The 15304-nt window shown below is 40.2% G+C and overlaps 1 protein-coding gene across 2 annotated transcripts in view; it reads right to left on the reverse strand.

Moving 5' to 3' along the window:
- Nucleotides 1-1031, reverse strand: part of LOC108717634 (ras-specific guanine nucleotide-releasing factor 2) — a 148486-nt gene extending 147455 nt beyond the window's left edge. For both annotated transcript variants that reach the window (XM_041568609.1, XM_018264856.2), the window contains exon 1: nt 335-1031. In XM_041568609.1, the coding sequence (XP_041424543.1) occupies nt 335-610 (276 nt within the window). In that variant the 5' untranslated portion in view covers nt 611-1031. The remainder of the gene's footprint in view (nt 1-334) is intronic.
- Nucleotides 1032-15304: the final 14273 nt, after the last annotated feature.

Raw genomic sequence — 15304 nt, forward strand, 5'->3', positions numbered from 1 at the left:
TGCTCCCAGTATTACCTGTTTGGTGTCGGGTGCCTCTAGGTGTCTGGCCCCAAAAGCTGCCAAGGGCCCAAAATCAAAGTCCACGAATAAAACACCAATGGCATATCCGATACTTGTGAAACCAGTTGTGGGTTTATTAATTCCGCTCATAAATGGCAACGTTTCGGGCCACTACACGACCCTTTGTCAAGCCGCTTGCCATTTATGAGCTGAATTAATAAACCCAAAACTGGTTTCACCAGCATGGGATGTGCCATTGGTGTTTTATTCGTGGACTGGCTATACAGACACACACACAAGTGAAATGGGCGCATTATTAGCGCTGCTGCTGTACCTGCTTCTCCATGGTGTCTTTGCCCCCGCTGGCCACTATGGGTGCTATGACCCTCTCACAGCTGCAGCCCTCCAGCAGATAAACCCCCGAGGGTCTCCCGCTTTGCTCCGACTCGAAGTAGAAGAGGACATTCTGGAACAGGGCAAACCACTTGTCGTGCCACCTGCTGGTCTCCGCCGCCTTCTTGCTGAGGAAGCCCCTCTTGTAGCCCTCCTTGCGGGCCAGTAGCGCCAGGTACAGAGCGTGTCCCTCGTTCAGGCGCACGCTCTTCTGCATGGTGCTCCTCAGGGCATACTGGCAATGATCCCCCGGGAAGGACACGGGGCAAAACAGCACAGCCAGGGGCAACGAGGGGCCAGTAGCGCTTACACCCAACAAAGTTACATACGCGGTAATAGTGCGCTAATAATCCCAATGGATCGCGAATATTAAGCCACTTACAGTCTGGGCATCACAAGCGGTTGCTCCTCACTCCCCATACACACTGTTTGCTCTGTCCTTATCTCAGCGATATAGTCACACACTCAGGGTACAATGAGACCTTGTGCTCCCGCAGGGCTGTCAGGCCAGTGTGTAGTTACGCGGTGCCGGAGTACAGTAAGTAGTACCGCATCTCCGCTAATATCAGACTGAAGAACTACACTAGCGCTGCCGGCTCTAACCTCCCTCCCTTCTGCACACGTGCCGGCCACTCTCACTGCGTCCCGCCCCCCAGCCAAGCTCCTGTCACTCACACACACACACACACAAAGCGCTTCTACTGACTCCACCCCCGCCGCAAATTCCGGCGCAAGTCCTCTGTGTCAGCAGGTAAGAAAAGTTGCTCTAGGGTCACGTGGGAGTCACTGGGGCATATTTATCAAAGAGTGAAGTTAGAGATCACCATTGTCCAGTGAAATTCCTTCTCTCTCCATTCATTTCAATGGGATTTTTATGAGTATTTATCAATGGGAGAAAGTGAAAATTCATCCTTTGTTAAATACGCCTTTCAAATCCCATAGAAATGAATGGAGAGTGGCGGAATTTCACTCTAGAGGACTGTGGCGATCTCTAACTTCACTCTTTGATCAATTTACCCCACTGTCTAATAAGCTTCTGTATATAAGGGCGGATTTACTAAAGGGCTAGCGACTTTTCACCAACGTTGCCATCCGCAGGGACATCGCCAATTCACAGGTGCCAATTTGCTAGAGAACGGACCGTCGCTACTCGCTAGGGTTCATTCGCACTCTATCTCCAGCAGACTTTTCTCTCTGGCAAACGATCGTTACTCCGCAAATTCACTAAAGTACAGATTTTTCTGAACGTTATCTCTTTCATCACAATTGACTTTGCCACCTCAGACCAGGCAAAGTGCTAAAAAGTAGCGAGATCTTCCTCAATCTTCTGTCACTTACATCACATCCTCATACCTCCCAACTGTCACTTTTTCATAGGGACAGTCCAGTGTTGGACTGGGACACCAGGGGCCCACCCAAAAATCTTAGACCAGGGGCCCACTCTTAGTACTATTATTCTTCCTCTCCTCAATCAATCGCTCTTCTCCTAGTCTCTTCTATTTACATGCTATAATACTATGATCTATTATTCCATCTATTTAGCCTTTTTGTTCTCATAGAAATAAAGAATGACCATGAAATAGGTCAAATGTTTAGCAGCACAAAGGCCCCCAAACACCTGGGCCCACCGGGAGTTTTCCTGGTATCCCGTGGGCCAGTCTGACACTGGGACAGTCCCTCTTTTGACAGCTCAACTTGCAGTCCAAAACAAAGTTTCTAACTTAATTGGCTTTTAGCAGAGAGCCCAGAACAACTAACAGGTGCAAATAAGATACTTTGTAACAATTTTGAGACACAAAAAAACTGTTTAGATAAGGAGAATTATTTTCAAACTTTCATAACCTGCCAAATTTTGTAAAATTAACATGGTAATTAGGGGGTGTGGCCACAGAAAGGGCGTGGTCAAAAAAAAAAACATTTTGTCCCTCTTTTTACTTCCAAAATGTTGGGAGGTGTGCATCCTGTGTGCCGAAAATGCATTAAAGCTACAAAAACGCTGGCGACTTTTCCTTTTTTTAAGCAGGATTGGCTGCAAATGTCCTGACTAAGACTTTTTTTGGGTAACTGGTTTTCTCCACAAATTTTATAACATATGGAACATTCATTTTACAGTGGGCTCATGTATAGGGCATTATAATAACTCTCTTGTCTTTATTAAGGTTCCCTGGACATTTGTAATAAAAAGTGGTAACTTCAAGCATTTGCACCAACTTTTATAATAAAGACGTCCATACAACTTTAAATTTCCCTCCATATGCAACTTGACCTAAGTGCAAGATCACTAGTGAAATTTCGGTTGGCACAAATGAACGCTAGAAAAATGCAATTAAAGGGGTTGTTCACCTTCCAAACACTTTTTTCAATTCAGTTGTTTTTACATTGTTCCCCAGAAATAAAGACTTTTTTCAATCACTTTCCATTATTTATTTTTTAAGTTTTTTCCAAAATCTAAGTTTAAAGGTATGAATGTCTCTGTCTCTGGTGTTTGAGTCTGGCAGCTCAGTAATTCAGGTGCAGACTCTAAACTGTTACAATTTTGCAACATTTAGTTGATACATTTCTCAGCAGCATCTCTGGAGTATTAGTAACTATTGTATCAATTCTAACAGCTGCCTGTAATGAAATCCAGAGATTCTGCTCAGCAGGGACAAAGATAAGAAATGTATCAACTAAATGTAACAATTTAGAACAGTTTACAGGATCGGCGACCCCCCCTCCCAGATCTGCTTCAGAAGGAGAGAAATGACACTTTATACTTCAATATTAGAAAAACCGTCACACATAGAAAATAGAAAGTCATTGGAAAAAGTTGTTATTTATGGTGATCTATCTGAAAACAACTAGTTGTTTGAAGGTGAACAACCCCTTTAAGCCAGCACTCACCAGGAACTCCAATTTCTCATTAGTAATCAGGTGCACATAATTCGGTGTCCACTCCAAACTACTTTAAATATCAACACACACTGTAGCAGACAGCACCATCAGGAATATTTGTTTAAAACGCCTTTATTTTGTTTTTCTTTGGCTTTGTGATCAGGACAGTGACAACGTTTCAAGCCAAACAATGGCCCTTTATCAAGCTGATCTATTTCCACATTTGCTGTGCACCACCGTTGAAACAAGATGGCATTTGCTTATACTGATCTGGACAAATGAACGCTAGCCCATCGTCGCTATGAAATGCTCGCACAACCGAAGTAACGCTAGCGAAAAGTTGCCAGCATTCAACGCCCGGGACAAAACTTCGCATTTTAGTGAATTAGCGTATTGATAGCACATTTGCGTCTGGTGGTGTGAGGGGTACGAAGCTGACGCTGGCTAAAATTCGCCCGTTAGTGAATCTGCCCAATAGTGTGCAAGGGCACAGCTTGCCTCAGTCTCTCTCAGAGGGGAAAATTTACTAAAGGGCGAATTTTGGCTTCCAAACGCTTTGTCATACTTTTTGCAACTGCAAATCAGATCTTCTATTGTCCTAGACATGAGCCCAGTCTAAAACAAATGTGGCATGAGCTTCAAATGGTTAAAAAAAGTGTAAATAACATCAGTGGTGTAACTAGATGTTACTGGGCCCCACAGCAAATTCATTTTAGGGCCCCCAGCATATCCAGATGTTGCCCTATTTTACCAATATATGTTGAAATTGCCCATAATTTGGACCTCATGGGGCCCCCTAAACATCATGGGGCCCCTGCAGCCACATGGTCGGCTTCCTCTTAGTTACACCCCTGTATAACATATATTTAACAGTTACAACTTGTAAACATAATCCCACATTAAAATATCAAAAAAACGCAAACACAAGGTCAGACTGGGCCAGTGGGACACCAGGAAAAACCCCTCATGGACATCCGCCAGCCCAGACCTGCTTCCCAGATCTGCCGGCCCCCAAATCCCAACAATAATGTGCGGCGTACGTCGGCGCTTGCACATGCGCACGGGAGCTTCTGAAGTTTGTAACCCGCTGGGCCTCCATTTGTCCAGTCTGACCCTGGGCAAACAGGATATGATGTCACTAACATAATAACGTTGAGGATGTAGCTTCATCTTATCAATTTACCAGGTATAAGTCACTTCACCCTTTAGTAAATCTGCATCAGATTCTCGTCGTTGTGGTGGCACCTTCGTGAGTGTATGACAGCGCCCAGGTCGAATGGTGCCACTGACTGTCATTAGGTAAGCACATTATTACAAACATGGAATTATGGATATGGAAAATAAGGATTTGTGCAAGCTGTTATTCCTTGCCACTTCACCTGTACACAGCCGGACATGATTGATGGCCATTACACCCAGCACTGAGAAAACCTAAATTCCAATAAGCCATATAAGTAATGGTGTGTGGCTCCATTTCTTTGATGAAAGTCAAAAACAAAAACTAAGATAATGTATAATGAAAAAGTACAAAGTCAAAAACACAAAAATATTTTTGAAAGATCGTAACCCCCAGTCCAAGAGTTTGCCAAATTTTTGGGAAAATATAAAGCATTCAGATGAAGTGAGAGGTCATCCAGCAGTAAAGCAGTAGCCAAAGTATTTTTATAAAAGTAAAAAACATTTTTTATTAGGACATATGTAGGCCTGATGCATTTCATGCCTGAGGTGGGCACTTACTCATAGGCGAGTTGTCCAACTCACAGGTGGCACCTATTCCACTACTGCCCATGAACTGTACCAGCCTGCTGGCAATTTCTTCATCCTGTGGTGACTAACAGAGGATGTAAGTTTAAAACCTGGTACTCAAACGAAAATATGGTAGATTGTATCAACTTTTCCTATTACGCTTTATTTTACGATGCATTTAAATACTGTAGTACATTATACCAGATAGGATACAACTGCAAAGCCCTGAGACCGAATATGCCATGCTGTTTTAGGGCTTTTTTGCCAGAGACCCTCCTAAATTGATTTGAGTCTCCTGTGGAGCCATCATTAGTGAAAGACTAGTAAGGGGTAGCTAAATCAGTCACCGGTATCTCTAGGAGAGAAAGACAGATTAGGGCTACCCATATAAGCAGCTCTTGGCTCCAGCAAGTAGTATAGAAGGGATTAGATCCCAAGGGCATTGTTGCCTAGTCAAGGAACCAGAGATAGGTTATAGGGACTAGATAGCTTCCAGTTCCACTAAGTGATGTCCCCAGAGGAAATAGGCAAAATTCTGCAAACACCCCTCCATCACGCTACATTGGAGGGATTATTTGTCATTGTAAATATGTAGTGACTGCTCAATGACTGATCTCTGGATTGTTGCTATACTCTCACATGTGGATCTGTTTTAATAAATCAGTTCAGTTATTGTTCAAAGAACCATTGGCACCCATTCTTTATTAATACCACTGATTACCGTGTGTTACACCCTTCCTCCACATCGTTGCCAGGGCTCACCCCCTGATGCTTATAGGTCTCATCCAGAGCTATTATTGGAGAGCAACAGTGCCGCTCAAATATAGCCTTAAACACACACGTAACATTTCACTGCAGATTTAAAAAACTGTAATAAAAGTAATGTGGGGATACTTATTTTCAAGTTAAACTGTATATATATATATTTTTTTTTTTTTCTCCTCATCTTCTTTCCTTCCTTCCTGTTTATTTTTTGTTGTTTTTCTTTTCTCCTCTTATCCTTCTTTCCACTATTTTATTGCCTAATATTGTCTCTTCATCTCATCTTTTATTCTCCCCCTCTTTCATCTCTTCTTTTTAACTGCCAAGTTCTGCCATTACCCCACTTTCTCTCATCCTTCCAATCTCTCGATAGATATATATATATATAGAAGATAGATCACCTCCTCCCTTTTAAAGCATCAATTTCTCTGTATTTGCTGAATTAGATCACCCTATTCCAATAAAGACATTTATTCATATGGATTGTGCTGCTGCAGTGATTGTCCTTTTCCTGTGATTCTTCTGCCCTCAGAGCCTGTAGTAGATTAAGTGATCTCTTGCTGTTGCTATTTGGTCTGAGAACTAGGTTAATAAAGATAAATATTTTTCCAACATGTTTTGACACATCCTCATCAGGGAATCAGCTTAATGTAAAAGCATAAAGGTAAACTGCATGTGAAAAAAAGTTGAAAAAAAGGGGAACTCCACAAAAACATGAGCTTTTTGAAAAGTAAAAATAATTTCAAGCAAGTTTGAAATATACATCAATAAAAAATTATGCAGACTTTTCATGATTTTTAATGATGTGGGAAAGTTCCCTAAGCCTAGCCCCCTGCTCTCCTGCTGATCTGTCTGACTACTTTGCTGAGCTGTCTGAATACTGTTACTTTGTATCAACAGCCAGCTGTCCTCAGCCTGCATCCTCCAAACCCCACAATTCCCTGCACACGTGATTTCAATAAGGGAAGGAATATCACAGTGCAATGCATTGTGGGTTATGTAGTTCCTGCATGCTGTCTGTAAGCTGTGAAAAAGTTGTTACTATTTGTAACATCAGTGTTTAGTCTCTCCTTCCCTGCCAGGATTCCACATGATGCAGAAAGAGCAGAACTGTTAACCAACTGGATTGCAGCATAGAAAATGGCATTTATTCATACTTTTTGAAGAAACAGGTAACTGCGATGGGTATATTAGCGGTTTCTGTTATGTGGGCCTCTTTATCAAATTTTGGTTTGGAAGCCAGAGTTCCCCTTTAAATATGTAGGCAGAAGCATTTTCTGTTCGTGTCCTACCAAAGTAAGTTACCTGTAACATGGAGGAAGACAGCCTTACCATTGAACCACATGAACATCGATCACCACAAAGAAAGTGATGTCATGGCCACAAGCACATTTTAATGAAGGCTAAGCTTCCCTCCAAACAAAACCCCAATGAATTTCCTACAACAAACAGGGTGGAGGTATTATACATGAAGTTGGCACTAGATTTATGTGTTCTGAGGTTATTAAACTTGAAATTTCTACTATAGCCTGCCAGGATATGAGGTATTTTTCATGAAATTGGAACTGTGTTTGCATTCTGGGGGGTATTACATATGGAACTAGAATTGTATTTATCTAGCCAATTGTTCTGCGGAATTATATGTGGAATTGGATCTAAAATACTATTAAGGAATCTCTGTAGAAAATGCCTTTAATTTGCGTCCCCAAACACAAAAATCACCTTCCACCTATGTTCACGTCAACCTCTCCGTACTAGTGCAAAGGACCTGCAAGAAAATGTAGCTGGTGCACTCAACCCAAAAGTCAGCCTCTGCAGTTTGCATCACAGACTTAGGTGAGGCAGAGTTGTTTTGGAACCATATGCTGTGGTCTACTTTTTGCATACAAAATTTATTGCGCTTTGTGTATCAGTCAGTCAGTTGAACAGGAAATACGGTGTGGGTATAGGGTACAGGGTAGAAACAAAGAAGGGTTGTATGAACTATATAAAAATCATTGATGCCACAGGAACAAATTAAAGCTAAAAAGAGGCTGGATATTATGCATAACATACAACCAACAAGGTTAAAAAAACAAAAGATTATGGCTTTGGAATGGCACTCAAAGTCCCCAGACTTCAATATTTAAAATATTTGTTGATCTCCAATATACAGCACTCACCAGATGCCCTAAGACTATAGAAATATTCAGCAGGCTAGAGTGGGTAGGAAATTCCTAAAGAAACAAATAAAAGACTGGAAGCTGTCTCTAGAAAAATTTGGAGACTGTCGTTTCTGCCAAAGGGGGTGTTACTAAGTACTGATTGGCACAGTGCCTAAAATTTTGCACGTGTCACACGTTGGTCTTATTAGGTTTAATGGATGTTACTGATGGAATCACAAAGTGGGTCACATTCTCAGGTTGTGGTGATCTCTGCCTGATTATCTCTTACTTAATGCAGAGAACACAGTGCTGTCACTTATGGTTTGTTACCTAGATACGAGTTCTAGGAAATACTATGGAGATGCTAAAGTCAGAAGGACTAAATATCACTTGTCATTTCATTCAGAGAACTGGAGCAAACGTGGGAGGTTTTTTTTTTGAGATGTTAATGGTCTTGAAATTCATCTCTGCTTGAACTCAGATAAGTCAATCAGAAATGACTGAGATCTGATTGATTAACTGTTGTCAAAGGTGATAGTCTACAAATAACCCTGTTGTTTGGGTTTCTGCTTAATGTGTGCTTGAGTAGATATTCCTGCAATATCCGAGTTGCTTGGCTTAGGGAGTTTATAAACATTATGCCTTAGTAAAGAAAATGCCAGTGTTCCTGACAGCAACTTATGAAAAAGGCAACACCACACATTCAAGCATTTATTTGTTAAAATCTAATTGTTAAAATCTCGAAAAATTTTAGAGGGAAAACAATAGAATTTTCCCTGATTTATTATAACCCAATACTGTAAAAAGCCCAAATTCTAAAATTCGCCATCTCAGACCTATTGAGGTCCTGTATGTGGTCTGCTCTGTGGTCTGGGTTTAGCCCTAAATCCTAATTTTTTAGGAGTTTCAGGCAAAAACTTTAAAAATTAGAGCTATTGGAAAAAAAAAGTGATTTGAGTTTTCATTCGATTTTATCGAGTTTTTCCGTGATCCGATTAAATTGAGTTTTTCGTTTTGAGTTTATTAATAAATAAGCTAAAACCGGCATGGGAGTTTGGTCGTGGTTTTTTTTTAAAAAAAATATGAGATTTCGGATTTCAGTAAATAAACCCCCTAAGTATTTTTATAAGTTTCTGCCTATAAATTTTTTCGGAGGAACGCACTGGCTCCATTCTTTGGGTTCCAAACATAAGGAAGAAAAAGATTGGCATTTGTAACAAATATACAAACACACACATATATTAATTTTATTTTTTGAGTGTTTACAATGATGTATGTTATTTCTGATGTTCACCCTGCACTGCTGTTCACGATGGTGAAATCCATTTGTGTTAACTCCCCTTTCCAGCCACATAGGGTTTATCAGGCTTCTCTGTATGTGAATGTGCACTTTGAAAAAGACATTGAAAAAACTTTGAATAAGATATGACAGAAGCAGACAAAATTAACAGAGAAACAGAAACTGGACCTGTTGTAAGCAGAAAACAATATGGCAGGAAGAGGACTAGAAGCTGAATAGAACTAGGAGCCAGGAACAGATGGGGAACCATAAACAGGACTAGGATAAAGAAACAAAACAGGAGCAAAAGTAAAAAACAAAGAACAATGAACAAAATAGAAACCAATAACAACAACAACCAGAAACAGGACTCAGGGCATCCTCAAAAGCCAATTAAAGGGCCAAAGTTGGAATGAAAACATAATGTGCAGCTAACAGCAGCCATCTCTTGGTATAAACTGGCAACTTGGCACCAGACACTATGGGAGTTATTTACTCGAATCCAAATTTGTCTCGTATTTTTTTAAAAAAAATCATAGTCAAACTCCCATGCTTGATTTTAGCTTATTTAGTAAAAAGAACTTGATTCAATCGGATAGTGGAAAAACTTGATAAGACCAAGCGAAAACTGAAACCGCTCACATTTTTCGGCCTTCTCTGCCAAATTGCTTGAATATTTCGAGTTTTTTGTCCAAAAACCCTGAAAAAGTCAGATTTTCAGGCTAAACCCAGCACAGACCACGAAAACTTCAAATTGCGATAGGTGCCTCTCCCATAAGCTCTTACACATTGCCGTTTTTGCTTGCGCTCCCCTGCATTGCGCTTTCTTCCTTTCAGCCACAGGGGATCATAAAAGTAGATGCAGTCAATTAGTATGAAGGGGGCTGTACTCACACAGACGCATGTATTTGCCGAACGCAGGTGAAATGCAATATGCTGCGTCCCAACCTGCGTTTGGTGCTTACATGCGTCGGTGTGAGTACAGCCCCCTTCAAAATAATTAACTGCGTCTACTCCTGCGCTCCCTGCTGCTGAACGGAAGAAGGGGAGCGCAGGCAAAAACATTAAAAAAAGAAAATCTTGAAAACTTCTGATTTTCTAGTGAAAAAAAATTGCATTTTTCTAGATTTTAACATTCGGATTTTAGTAAATAACCCACGATAAGTGTAATTTCCTCTGCATGAAAACATTCTTTTTGCACCATTTTGCCCTATTATTTGTCACTCTGCACCACAGCATCTTATGGTGCATAGTGTAGAGGTTAAATTATATAGGTCTAAAGTAGCCGGGCAGCCTAGTTGTGTGTGTAGTGTGTGTGTATGTGTGTGTGTGGTGTGTGTGTGTGTGTTTATATTTTAATTATTTTATTTTAATTACAAATTTTAAGAATGTTTAGAATAAACAACTCCAATGACTGTAATATTGTCCGATTTTGTAGTACAGAGCAGGCTCTTAAGAAGGTCATGGAATATAGCTAAGCGGCTTAATGTTAATCTGTAGAGCATCTATTTCAATTCCAGTAGGTTAGTGTGTTTGTTGAGATGGACGGGTGAACAGAAAAACAAGGAAAACCGTGGGTCAGTCTTTATTGATTTGTATTTAGTAATCAAGTACAAATATTGGTAGAAAAAGCATCCAAACCATAGTTACAATCAGTGAATCCTTCATACCTGCACAGTTATAATTTGAAAGCCCGCACAGATGAAAAAAAAGGCAACATGAATTTAAAGTTGTCATCTTGTTACCAACACCATCCGAGCCAAGGACTGTTAATTTAACAAATCTTCATATTCCTCATGTTTTTTTCCCTTAAAAACAATTTATAAGTTAGAAATAGTTTTCAGGCACTTCAGCAATTCACAATGACATCTATAGAGCACTGTGAGTAGCACTGTTAGTTGTAGTTTGTTATAAATACTGCACTTGTATGTGTGTATATCAGCAATATTATTCCTATACTAAATTAAGAAGCATAACCACAAAGCCTGCAATTCATGGAAAGGTCATTTATCAATTGCATACAATCCACAGATATATTCTAAATTACCCAGTGACGGTAGATTTATATTTATAACCTTCTACCCTCTTGTGTACTTATTGCATTATTAAGAGCCTCAGATAAATTGACTATTATTACCTGTGCATTTAAATATAAAATATGATTTAGTAAGAGACTCCAACAAATGTATGCAGCTATTGAAAGCTCTTTGTATGGCCTTAGCCACAGTATTGGCAGACTCCCATGAAATTAACTTACAAACTATGTTACTTTATCTCAAAGCTGAAAGGGCCTTTGGCTAAACGATTTATTTACATATAATTCACAGTACGAATACTTCGGTCCAAGCTTCATCAAAATAATTCTTTACCCTGCGTACTCTGTTTTTAAATGCTATTTACCCCACCATTTAAACTTTCCTGGTGCACTAGTCAGTGGAGTGCTATCCACTTTCCCTATTGCTTTTCAGTTTGGAGCTAGATCCTCTCCTACAACATGTGCTCATCGTCTTAAAGTTGCACATTAAGTAGATTGCCCCCTTACAAATGCTAATTCAGAAAAAGTATTTTGATAGGGTAAGCCCTTCAAGTCTTCTACATATAATTTAGCATGCAGTTTACTTGATGTTGCAGAGTGGGGAAATTCAAGAGATTAATATGCTTCTCAGTCCTTAGAGCAACCTTTTTAACCCACACTCACTTTATCCTAAATATTGCATACTAAGGATAACATAATTGAAGGGCAACCTACTGTTTCACCATTCCCCTTTTTATACGAGGCTTCAAAGTGGGGTTGCCCAAGAGACTTCGAAAATATTCTTTATCAGACACTGAATTCATGAATGGAATGGGAAAGTAGGTTTCCAAAATACTAGAATGTATGAGGGAGCCACTTTTCTTACAAATGCTAATTCAGAAAAAGTATTTTGATAGGGTAAACCCTTCAAGTCTTCTACATATAATTTAGCATGCAGTTTACTTGATGTTGCAGAGTGGGGAAATTCAAGAGATTAATATGCTTCTCAGTCCTTAGAGCAACCTTTTTAACCCACACTCACTTTATCCTAAATATTGCATACTAAGGATAACATAATTGAAGGGCAACCTACTGTTTCATCATTCCCCTTTTTATACGAGGCTTCAAAGTGGGGTTGCCCAAGAGACTTCGAAAATATTCTTTATCAGACACTGAATTCATGAATGGAATAGGAAAGTAGGTTTCCAAAATACTAGAATGTATGAGGGAGCCACTTTTCTTCTTTCTGTGCAATACTGTATTTGTTGAATCTCAGTCTGAGACAGTTCTATAAACAGTTTTGTAAAACCCTGTCCAAAGCATACCTCCCACCAGAGTTTAGTACAGGCATGTGCAAAGTCTGGCCCGAGGGTCAATTGCGGCCCAGTATAAAATTTACACCGGCCCACAGCCTCCGTCATAAAATTAATAATAATCAACCCACTGTCAGCCTTGCTCATGACTATTCACCTCGTCCATGTACTCTCACCACAATCGCTTCGCGGACCGCGTTATTCTCCCCCCAGACTATACCTAACATAACAGGCAGCACTTTGCAAGCAAGGAATATCAGTATAACTTCCACATGCAGGAAGTCATGTCTAATAGCGATTGGCTGGACATTAGAGAGCTCTGCTATAGGCAGTAGTAGCTGCACTGTGGGTTGGAGCTGTGAAACCATGCCCCGCCTTTAGTTGCCAGAAAGTGAAGTTGTGACAGTAATTGCTTGCTTAAGCATGCTCTAATGTAACTGGTTACAGTCAGAAGGCAGTCTATCATGGTTTTCCATAGACCTCCCCCCTTTCATAAAGTGCAAATTTAAATATGGTGCATAATAATGGCTAAGCCAGGTTTTTTGGGATACAACGCAAATTCATGATATACATGTGGGTCATATGAAGAAAACCTACATAATTTCACTTAGAAGTGGCAGTATAGAGATTTGGGTTGCCCCTCATATTGTGAAGGTGACAATCAGGACCGCCATTTAGGCTCTCAGTTCTGTCCCTTCAGTATCCACTCAGTATTGTGTCCATCTTTACATTTATGAAAAGTGCTGGCAATAGCTGGTGAATTAGAGAGGCAGACATCTATTAATTGGCACTGCTTGGGCCAGTCATTCCTTTAAACTGTACCGATGTGGAAATCTTATTAGAAATGACTATCAATTGGCTCAAAACATGGCTGTGACATTACTGACTTGTGACATGTGAATCAGATGCTAATGCTAGTATTATTGCAATTCTGACACAAATACATGGCAAAATGTGTCCATCATAACTTGAAAATGATTTGGCAAATGGCAACTACATAGTGGAGGAAAAACATGGCAATATGGATGCAGGGTCGGACTGCTGGTCCAGGGCCCCCCTCCGGCCCCCTACTGCGACGCGCCAAGATCGGCACGACTGTGCCGCTCGGTGTGCATGCATGAATGCTGAAATAAACACAGGTTTATTCAGGCAAACACTACCCAACTTAAAGGAACACAGTTCACTAGCGTTTCAACCGCACGCACCCACTCTGGCGTTCTCACCATACAGGGTGGCTTCCACAATCTGGAATATTCTGGACTTCTCTCTAAACCCTGCTGACTCTCCCCTCCTGGGATATCAGCTCACCAGCCTCTGGCCTGTCTCACCTTCCAGCTTTCCTCAATCACTTTTGACTCTCAGTCACCTGGTCACATCTCCCTTTGCTCCTTGCAGTGACAGGCAGCACCCCCAGCCCCTCTGGGAGTTCTTAACACAGACGGGTAGCCTTCCTGATCTGTACCCTGCTCAGAGAGATCTTCTTAAAGGGCGAAAATGAAAATGTAATATTAGCTTATTCATACTCAAATAAGAAACTTTCTAAATACAATCAATTAAATATTATGTACTGTATCTGAAATAATCAGGTTTATCTTCATAATTCCTCTCTCAGCATCTGTTTCTCCTTATTCTATCTTCATTCAGGAGTTGTCATGATGTTCATTCATGTCAGATGAATGATCCAATATATCTTATAGGGGGGCTCCCTTTGCCTAGAAGAGCTCACTCTATTAAAATCACCAGATAACTTGTAGAATTTGTTATTATGTTTGTACTGCAATCAGTTATTTGAGTAAGCTTTAATACATCTGCTAGAAAAGGAAACCCCCCCCCATAAGATATATTGGGTCATTGCAAGTTCCCCTTTAAAAGGTCACTACAATTTAAATACCTTTCCATAGCCTTCCTGTGGAATGTGAGCTCCAATATGAAAACTGGATCACTGGAATGGATTGTCTGGCTTTTTCTGTTCCTTCCAGAACATTATAGCTTCCAAGGCCAGACAGCAACATCCTTTTAACAGAGAAACCATTGTCTGTTTAGTAACATCTCCCTTGCAGGTTTCATCTCCTATTGGGGATAAATTAAAGGCAAAACATTCCCTTATACACATTTCCTTGGTCACTCTACCACACCAGGTATAAACATTAGGATGCTATACTGAACACTTCAAATAAATGTCACTGCAGAGGTGAATCTATCTAAATAGCACATTAGTTACAATAAGACGCAGTACAGCCATTTTATTCATTTCTGGCTCATCTCATGTTGCCTTGCTGTCTTATTTTATGTTCCTCCTAGGTTTTGTGTTTTCTTTTAATTAAGAGTGATCAGTCCATTCCCAAGATTCTATCCTTTTGTATATCAGTCAAATTGCCAGTCTTTCAGATTCTTATACGAGTCTTCAGGCAGAAGGAAATTAAGTTTAATATTTACTCTTTTCTACACTACAACAAGACATCGTTTTGCAGCCAAAGTGCCTCAAGGGGATTAGAGCAGCATCTGACAAAGGAGATGATTCAAAGTACACAGGTAAAGCTCGGAAAGGCAAATAGTGATATTATTCCATTTTCACATAATAATGGGTTTATCTGTAAGAGAAATTCAGTTTAATCATGCATGTAATGTAACATTTCAAGGAAGATTTAGACAATTATAAAAAGCATTACTGAGCTTGCGTCTGTCCCAAAAAATTTTTTTCAATAGATATAAAATTTGTTTAGAGAAGGAATGTGGCAATGGATTCACAAAATGGCACAAACCACATCGAGGTGTAACA

The sequence above is a fragment of the Xenopus laevis genome, chromosome 1L (assembly GCF_017654675.1).
Source record: "Xenopus laevis strain J_2021 chromosome 1L, Xenopus_laevis_v10.1, whole genome shotgun sequence".
In the NCBI taxonomy this organism is placed as follows: Eukaryota; Metazoa; Chordata; class Amphibia; order Anura; family Pipidae; genus Xenopus; species Xenopus laevis.